The sequence below is a fragment of the Durio zibethinus genome, chromosome 5, assembly GCF_047325235.1.
Source record: "Durio zibethinus cultivar Kanyao isolate XHJ-2024 chromosome 5, ASM4732523v1, whole genome shotgun sequence".
In the NCBI taxonomy this organism is placed as follows: Eukaryota; Viridiplantae; Streptophyta; class Magnoliopsida; order Malvales; family Malvaceae; genus Durio; species Durio zibethinus.
Genome location: NC_143166.1, coordinates 25774698 through 25784666, shown reverse-complemented (window position 1 = coordinate 25784666; position 9969 = coordinate 25774698). Strand labels below are relative to the sequence as shown.

Below are 9969 nucleotides of genomic sequence, written 5' to 3'. Positions count from 1 at the left end.
TCTGGAACAGATGGTAAGATTGACAGAGATGATTGGTTCCTATTTTTCTAGTTCATAAATAAAAAAATGAAAATTACCCTATATATTTACTATAAAGTTTTTAAATTCAATAAATAATATTGGAAAGTTGATACATGTTCTATTATGTTATATTTATGAAAATTATTAAATTAGCATATATCATACATCTAATTCATTGAAAAAAAATTTAAATTTAATTGTTAATATATAAAATAAGAGGATGATTCACTTACACGAGTGTAAAATTTTTTAATTTTATAATTTTTTTTAGTCATTTATTTTAATAAATTCAAAAGATGAGATTAAATTATTTTTTTCTGTTGTCTCCCATCCTTTGAATTCATTGAAATTAATAGTTAAAAAAATTTAAAATTAAAAAATTTTATATTAGTGTAAGTTTATCCTTCTTAGTAAAACATAAAAAAAAATTATTTGATATATTGTTAATGAAATTTTTTTAACTCTACAAGTGTGATTAAAAAGTGACTCGTCTCATTTTTTAAATTAATTTTTTTAAATATATACACTAAAAGGTATGTGTCATTTTGTGAAGTTAAAAAAAATCTATTATCAATATATTTAATAATTTATCAAGCAATAATATATTAAGTAATGAATAATCACGTTGAGCTATTCGTTTATTACAACTTTTTTGTTGAAAATATTACAAATTTATAGAAGAAATGAGAAGAGACAACAAAATTGAAAATACTAAATTGAAAATTGTTGATTACTATATTAGCCGGGGCTTAATTATTTGGGACCAATTAAATTTATAGAATATACTTTTGTACAATTGTAATTTTTTTTGAGAGAAAATCCTCGTTGTTACTTAAAAAATAGTAAAAGATTTTATTATTTTATCCCATGATGAATATTGTATTTTCAATTAGATTCATGATTGATATTTAATAATTTTAAATTAAATTTATAAATAAATAAAAATTAATTAAAAAAGAAAATATTTAAATAAATATTAATCATAGGTTTATATGAAAATGCATTATTCACCTGAAAACTTCCCTTACCTATTTAAATAATGGGTAGATCATTTCCGTAATTTTCTTTAGGGGATTATTCTTCAATGTAGATTTTCTCCCGTTGCTGTCAAAGGATAAATAAATAATTGTAGGTCAGATGACAGAGTCAATATCGAACGGTCTGCCACGTCAACTTCGATGGCCTCACACGTTGGATTTTTCGGTACTTCCACGCATCAGTGGGCCCCTTAACTTTTCTCGCGTAATCATGTGGCTATAACTAATTCTCACTTGATTTTCACTCTTTCAGTTTCAGCTTTGCCTTTCCGTTGCCCCCCATCAAAAATTAGTGAATAGAAAAGGAAAAGATATTCGTGCCAGAAACAACGACAGCGATCATAAAGGTTGGCCCATCAGTACCCAATAAGACGCCCTAATGGACAATAGTTATAGGTGGTCCAATAAATGCCTGCCAGAGATTAGTCACGACTTTTGTCTCTAGTTTTCTTTTCTCGAATCTTCTGTCTGTAGTTTGACACAACTGCAATACGTTACAATGCTTTTTATTATTTTTTAGATTATTATTTTTTGATAGATTAAACTAACATCTCCATTTTGAGTTGGGATGAGTTTTTTCCTTTAATCTCCATTTTAAATGTAAGATATAGTTATATGATCATTTGTAACAACCAATAATTAGTTAAATTTGGATTAGAAATTTAATTTAAAAAATTCATATAATTATTCTTAAAATATAAAATTTAATATATTTAGAATTTAAATTTCAATATTTATAATTTTTTGTCTGTTATTATTTTTTATATACCCAAAAAAATAATCAATAAAATTGCTTCCTCAAAAAAGTAAAGGATTGTTATATTTGAATCTTAATCAAAGAATTTTCATCAAATATATTGAATAATTTATTTAAATGAAAATTGCTAATTAAAATAAATAATTATAATGATTAAATAATTGTCTTGTCCACTAATATTTAGTCTTGTTAATTTGGTTGCGTAAAATAAAAAAATACTTAATTAATCATATAAAAAAATCATGGTACATAAGTAAAAATAATCACCAAATGCATCAAATTTGTAAATTAATTTTATGTTGTTTCATAATTAATGCATCAAATCATACGGGTGTGTGTATATTTACCTAGATATGTATCTATGCAGATGTGTATAAATATATGATAGATAAATAAATAGAGAGGCAAAGAAAATAGATGTATTCTCTATCCGAAAATGCATTTATTATACCTCTAAAGCAAAAGAAAAAGAATTTAATTTAATATATAATACATTTATAAGTATCTTAATTAATATACTCAATACCAAAATCCAGGAAAAATCTGCCCTTTTGTACAACAAGTTATAAGCTTAATTTAAACTCTAATCTTGAAAAGATTAATGCCTTAGAACTAGTTTCTTGAGAGGCACCTTGAGAATTTGTTCAAATGATCAATATATCCCTTAATTTCGAATATTTTTCTAACATAAAAAATAAAAAAGTTTTTTTGCTAAATAAAAAGAAGTCCCTTGAAAATCTATAGCCAACTAACAAAATTACAGTTCAACAGAAAAAAAACCCCAAAAAACTTATGAGTACTGATTCATTTACATTAGCATAACTTTTATATTTTTTTTAAATTCTTGGATCAAAATTAACCCATGATTCATTTGAATTTAAAATAGTATTTTTAAATTTAGTAATTTGAATCCAAAAATCCAAAAAAATATAAGAGTTATATTAATGTAAGTGGGTTCCTTATCAAAACTTTTATATAGAGAGAGATATAGATAGACATATAAATAAAACTCAAGCCAAGCTTGTTGATGTGGTCTATTTAGTCATAGTATTTAATTTTCTCTTGAGGTTTTAGGTAGAGCTTCACTTCCAAGAGAGTTGATGGCATGTAGACTAATCAAGTATCCTTTCAAAAAAGACCACCAGCCATGACTAATATAGATAGATCCATGTGCTTATGTAGTAGATCTCTCTTTATCAACTGACCTTGCATGTGCTTGTGCAGCAAATTTCTCTTTTTCAACCCACTAGATTATAGTCAAGATAGTCATAAGTTGGTGTTACATATATTGTTTAGAAGTTTAGAATGCTCCTAATAATATCATGTATAAGGTAAGATTATTTTAGGTTTCACGATGTTCTTAATTAAGTCAATTGAATAAAAATTAAATTTGAAATTTAATATCAATAAATTTATATAGTTCAATAGAAAATCAATAAATTTAAAAAAAAATTAAAAATAGTATCTTCACACAAAGTTGATTGAATGGCAATAATTTTATAAAAAAAATTTTAATAAAAATGTTTATTTAAATAAAATATAAAACAATGTTGATGATATTTTGGGTACGGGGATTGGATGCTTGGTTAGAAGCTAGTCTGGTAGTTGATTTGGAAGCTGGAGTGACTTGCAAGAGAGGGACCTATTAAGGGGAATAAGAGGTAAGACTCTGGGACTGATTCGGACACTCGAGTCAGTACAGTACAGTAAGCGAAAGACGATAGGAAAGGTTAGGAGAATGTGGGGAAGTAGGTAAGAGTAGATAGGGTGAGTGAAGATTTAGAACAAGGTATTTGTATTCCGACTTTGAAGGAGCGAAAAAATCAAGAAAATTAAAAATTAATTAAAAATTATAGTGTTTATTTTTATTCATTTGATTTTTTTTATTTGATTCAAATTAATTTTATATATTAATATACATATTAGGTTCGAATCAAATTTTAAATAAAAAAATAAAAAGTTAAAAAAATCGAATTAAATTATATATTTTTATAATTTTTATAAAATAAAAAAATTTATTTTATATTTAAATATATTAAAAATCATATAAAAATAATATATAAAAACAAAAAATTAAATATAAAAAATGATGAACCAAATTAAACTAATAAAATTAAGTTAAAGTTGGATCTCTTTCGAGAAAATTCCATCTAGATACTAATAAAATTTTAAAAAAATTATAATATTATATATTATTTTAAAAAAATAAACCAAATTAATGTTGATCTGAATCATTATCATTTTTACCTGACCTTACCTTTTAAAAAGGGGATTAGTACTAGTAATCGGCACGTGCTAACGTGAGCAATTAGCATATTTAATTTTAGTTAAGTATTGTTGGACCAATTGAGATGTGCTGCAATCGGTTAATGGGTGCTGACTTGACTTACTTGAGAGTTAAGGTGCTGATTGGGTAATCGAAGTATAACAAATTCAAATTATTTGTATATTTTATTAGCTATTTAACAAAAGCTTTCAATCCAATCAATTTGAAATTTAATTTTTTATTTAATTATTATTAATAAAATCCCTTGCGAATTTGCTTAAACAATCTCACTTAAATTTTTTTGGTGATCAAAGATATTAAATTTGAACTATTTCTTAAGAAGTGTTTCTTTCCACTTGAATCCAAAAACAGTTACTAGAAGGAAATGAAAAAGTGGAAAACCACCCAATCTTTAATGGCTATATATCAATATGCTTAATTTTTATTGTCCATGAAAAACCTGCAATGATTTTAGGTGATGAATGTGTTGATATTTAAATTTTAAATCTGCTAAAAGTGGTTATATAAATTAATTAAATTAAATCTTGATTCTATTTTTTTTAGTTAAAGATATTAAATTTGAACTATTTTCTTAGGAAGTGTTTCTTTCCACTTGAATGGAAAAACATTTACTAGAAGGAAAACCACGCAACAATTAATGGCTAGAAAATATTAGGCTTAATTTCTACGGTTTATGAAGAACCATACAACGGTTAAGTTCTAAGCATCGGAATGTTAGGTTTCTCTATTTCCCTTGATGATGACTGATGATAAGATAATTATTAGAATCTCATTCACAAAACCATTCCAAAATTTGGCTTTATTAAAAGACATGGATCAGCATGCTTAATAAATAAAGTTGTCCTCGCAAGGGAACAAGAACAAGCAAATGATTCTACAAATTTAGTGGAAAAAACAAGAAAATAAAAGAAAGGGAAAAAGATTAGATCTCCACATGAACGTCCTAACGTTGGGTAATGTCATCGAATTAAGGGTTCTCCGCAGTAGTCTCGAAAATCATCAGTTGACAAGGCCACTCTAGCTGTTGTATATATCGATCTAAAGGGTATCGATCAAGGCATCAAGCACAAGAGGGTGGTATCTTGGGCACTCCTTGACGTTGCAGCTCTCCCAAAACGCCATCGGTAGATGGCGGCTTCAGTCCAAGAGGAAGTGGCAGCCATGGTTTTGATAAAACGTCTTCTATAGCTGCATCTATGCTCTCTTTTGACTGTTTCACGACACATTAATTAATTATTATAAAACATCATCACACGATTAAGAATTTTGGCAAACATTATATAAAGAAGCTCAAATTAAGATAAATCTATATATCATATAAAAAAATTTAACCATAAAGAAACAAGGATTAATGTCATGAATAATTCTTAAATTACACTAAAATATTCAATGTGGTATTTAAATTTTAAAAATCTCTTGTATGATACTTTAATTATAAATATATTAATTAATATGATATTCATCTATAACGTAACTAGCTTCAAATGATAATATGTAACGGACAAATAATTCTCTAAGTACTACATTAATTAGTATATTCGTAATTTAGGTAACACGTTAGATATTTTTAAAATTTAGGTACTATATTAAACATTTCATTATAATTTAAGATCTATTTATGACATTAACTCAATAAATAATATGACATACATATTTATTTTCATATAACAAATTTATCATATTACCGTCACTCATAATTATCAAGTCCATTTATATATTTTTAACCCCTTTTTTATAAGAAAAAATTATTGCCAGGTTATGGTATATTTTCTCAAAACTTAAATAAAATATTTGAACTTATATATAATATGAATTAAGAAAAAGCATGTTTTGCTTTATGTTTGTTGAACTAATTAATAATTACAAAAATGATCATTAAAAAAATAATTGCTATCTCATAGAGTAAGATGTTTTGTAATTAGTACTAGTACATAATATGTGCTTAATGAATGTAATGCTACCATTAAAGATGTTGTTGAAAGCAAAGAGAAAGTTACTAACCGGATGGATGTCAATGAGAGGGTGGGGAACTGATTGTCCGGCCGGGACTCCAATGCCAGGGTCTGCTTTGTACATGGCATGGTGGGGAGAAATGCCTGGGACCAGTGTTGCAGCAAATCTCTGCATGGAAAACAGTAAGTTCACTGAGGCCCGTTTAGTATTGCGTTTTGAGTTTCAAAAAGCAGTTTTATGTAAAAACAATGTTAAATATACTATAGTTTGAGTTAAAAGTATTTGTTTGACTGCTAAAAATGAACCAAACTGTAAAAGTTAATCGGGAGATGTAATTGCTGTTTAAAATTTATGATTTGAAAATAAAATTACCAAATACCTGTTCTATTATTTATTTTTGACAAAAATAACTTTTTTTTTTCCAACATCGTGTTTTGTTTAAACATTTTAAATATTTACAGCAAATTTTTACAATAAAAAATCTTAAACCATAATTTTTTAAAATAATTTTTATAATACCTTTTAAATACACTTTTTCCAAATTGACCTTTTTCCAACCGTAACAGTAATACTAAGCCTAAGCCTAAAAAGCTTCATCGTACTATAATTTCAGATGCCAATACATTATGCTATCTATCAAGTCTCTTTTATATGAATCTCACAGTCAAGATACAAACAGGTAAGAAGCCTCCAAAACAGAAAGGAGTGATTGTTTACCGTTGGTGCCAGTGGCTGTGGAAAGCAAGGTGTTCCTGGGGTTAGTCCATTTGGTACCTATTCAATAAGAGAAGAGAAAAAAAAAAACTCCCACTTTTAGCAGGATAGATATAAAGAAAGAACCTCATAAAACTTTTAAATAACATACTCTTTGCAAATTGGTAATGTATATTTTATAGTAGTAGTAATAATAATTTTATTTTAATTAGGTGCAAGGGGGAAATGGTGGCAAGAGCTTACACGTTGGTGGTGCTGCCAATACGAAGGGTCTGCTGGTAGAGGAGGAAGTGGAAGTCTCCACGTAGACTGTGGTGGCGGCGGCGGGGATGGTGTGTGGGCTAAATGCTTAGGCCATATGTGCATGAGGGATTGATCCATGGTGGGATGACCCCATACATGCATAGGTCTAAAGTGGTGATGCATGGGTGACATAGGAGGAAAACCCATAGTGGGTGCAAGCCAAGGATTCATATCTCTCATGCCTCCACCTGCTGAGGTGGAAGAACCGTACATTTGCCTCCTGTGGGTCCAGGTTGCCGCCTCCGCTTCACGAGCTAGCAAATGCTTCCAATGAGATCTATATTTCTGCAGAACAAAACATAATTATTCATCTTCAACCCACTCTCCCTCCCTATATCTAAAAATTATTTACCATGAAAATATATGATTCAATTTGGAAGTTCATGTTTAAGTTATGAAAAACTGAGATTTTAGTCTACATTTAGATAATAATGGATCTTAATTTCTTATAATATCTGCTTATATAGCGAAAATTTTGTTCTTTTACAACGTAAGTCTATAAACATGCTTCGTCTTCTAAAAGTTTTAAATTGGATAATTAATCCATCCAATTAGTATTGCATAATACTATATTTTTTTCTTATATTTTTAATCAACGAAATGCATATATGAAAACAGATTCTGAGAAAAATAAACACTTAACAATAATTCGAACTACGTCGAAAGGAAAGAAAAAAACTATAATAGTTTTTTTTTTTCTTGATGAAATTACTTTAGACTATTGTTCTTGATGAAATTACTTTAGACTATTGTTCTATCTCATCAAGAAAAATCCTTTGGAACAACGATATTTATTAAAAAATAAAAACGAGCGAAATAAATTAATATGGCAGCTTCTACAGTCTGCAAATGTAATTAAGTATGTATAGATACTACTAAAGGGATGAAGAAGTATGGGAAAGAAGGAATATTAAAAGTGGATTAATGGTTAAGTACTTGAAGATGGCTGGCAATGTTATGGCGAGTAAGACAATCAATTCCCATAAGCTCTAAAATTCTTGAAGGCACCGCCTTATCCACCCCGAGTAGCTCTACTGCTTGCACGAACCTCCTGTGCAGCTCTGGCGTCCAATCCACCTTCACACGTTCAAGAGATTAAAAAGAATGAAAGAAAAAAAAAACAACAACAAGAACTCAAACACTTATCCTATCTAGATCTCAGGTAAACAAATGAAAAAGGTAAACAAACTTTTTAGCTTTTTAAAGGGCCTCTCCCTCTCTCTCTTGTGGAGATAATCACATACTCCCATTATTCTCGTGATATTTTAGTGCTTCCTTGAAGTCTATGAATGGCCCATAATTGAGAGAGAGAGACGGCTGCCATTGATGTTAAAAAAGCCTTAGCAACAACGAAAACCTAATTAATCTAGTATCCAGTTCTAGTACTTACGGTAATTACCTTCACTTTTCGCTTCCCTTGATTGTTATTCTTTGCTTGTGCTGATGATTTTCTTCCCTTATCAGCTTCTTTGGAAGGTGTTTTATTAACTGCTGTAGGTTCCTCTCCTTTGTTAACAATCTCCTCGCCTTTGGTTGAACTCGAACCTAACCCTGAACCTGAACCCGAAACCTTTTCTTCTTCTTCCTCTTTCCTTTGAGTACTATCCTCATCAGTTTTGCCTACTGATGTGTTCATCTCTGATTCCTCATCACCTCCACCGGAGGGTAGTGCTGCGAAGATTTCGGTGTCCATCTCCAAATCCGGTAACAGATCACCTTCATCGATGCTATCAAAAAGATCATCAAAATCAATACTCTCAAGTAAATTCTCATCAGCGAAGTCAGGGAACTCTTCCGAGCTAATAGTGAAACACTGCATCTCTCCTTTCTGCTCATCTTTAGTAGTGTTCCTCAGAGGTGCCACAGCTAGCATCAATTCAATTTCTGTTTTTTCCCCTAAAAAATTAAACAAAACTGCAAGGAAAAAAAATTAAATACAAAAATTAAAAAGATATATATATATCCTCTATGCGGATATATACTATTGCATGAAAATTGATACAGGCCAAGGCTACGTATATGTCAAAGTGTTGGTAGAAATGGGATTTTTCTTTTCTGAGTGAAATTCCTTTTTGCCGGTCACTTGAACGGAAGATGGAGAGAAGGGGACACTCAATTCGTATAATGATTTCGTGGGGGTTTCTAATTGCTGCTTGTTTACACTGAAGGTCTGAAAGTGGAGTGTAGAAAAGATTGGATTTACGCCAAAACTCGGGTTGAGATTTCTGGGATTTGTTTGTTTTAATGTTTTTGTTTTGTACATGGACTTCTTGCTACACAATTTCTAATTTTTTTTTGTGCTGTATTTCTTTAAATTTGTGGATGGCCCTTTATAAAAAAATTTGTGAAAGGTTTTGCAAAAATAGTGAATCGCGTACTCGTGAGTTTATTTATTTTGTATGATAAAAAGGTTGTTCCGAGAGAGAGAGAAAAGGGGGAGAAATTGATATTACAGTGGAATTGGATTGAGATATATCAGCTAATGTATATCTGTTGTACAGCAAATTGAAAAAGAAAGTGATGGATGGGTTGGTCATTCATGTGTGTGAACCATTTGTTGACTTTTTCATTTGCTCAAATATTAATTTATTTAATACTACTACACAAATTAGAGTAAAAAATTTGAATAGTCATCAATCAAGCATTTAAATTGTTGAGAGGTATATAAATTGTTGTCAAGTGTAGAGGGGCATCTTCGTTTTGTGTTCTTTGTTTTTAAGACAAATAGGTTGAAGTTATATAGCATTTATTTATTAATTTTTTTTACTTATAAGAGAAGCTAAATTGAGGTTTTTACTAAAGCTACAATATTTAGCTTTTTCAAAATAAACGTTTCCATTTGATTCAAATCTTAAGCTTTTTCAAAATCAATATATAAATATTTGATTTAATAATTG

The 9969-nt window shown here is 29.0% G+C and overlaps 1 protein-coding gene across 2 annotated transcripts; it reads right to left on the bottom strand.

Moving 5' to 3' along the window:
- Positions 1-4874: 4874 nt before the first annotated feature.
- On the bottom strand, positions 4875-9436 carry LOC111282238 (transcription activator GLK2-like). Of its 2 annotated transcripts, none has more exons than XM_022870248.2 (6): positions 8472-9436; positions 8009-8149; positions 7013-7357; positions 6773-6829; positions 6104-6223; positions 4875-5312 (listed from the first exon to the last, which is right to left on the bottom strand). In XM_022870248.2, exons 1-6 carry the CDS (start codon positions 8943-8945, stop codon positions 5163-5165), a joined length of 1287 nt encoding a protein of 428 aa, XP_022725983.1. In that variant the 5' UTR covers positions 8946-9436; the 3' UTR covers positions 4875-5162. The 2 variants fall into 2 exon arrangements, with proteins under 2 accessions (XP_022725983.1, XP_022725982.1); XM_022870247.2 differs by having other exon boundaries at positions 8463-9374.
- Between the last annotated feature and the right edge of the window lie 533 nt (positions 9437-9969).

What these genes read in the sequence shown, in the direction of transcription:
- LOC111282238 (XM_022870247.2), bottom strand. Translation starts at nt 8,945, where the DNA reads ATGCTAGCTGTGGCACCTCTGAGGAACACTACTAAAGATGAGCAGAAA. An exon ending in GAAAAGTGAAGGTAATTACC is followed by an intron (nt 8,150 to 8,462) that starts GTAAGTACTAGA and finishes GAACGTGTGAAG; the next exon opens with GTGGATTGGACGCCAGAGCT. An exon ending in ATTGGCAGCACCACCAACGT is followed by an intron (nt 6,830 to 7,012) that starts GTAAGCTCTTGC and finishes CTTATTGAATAG; the next exon opens with GTACCAAATGGACTAACCCC.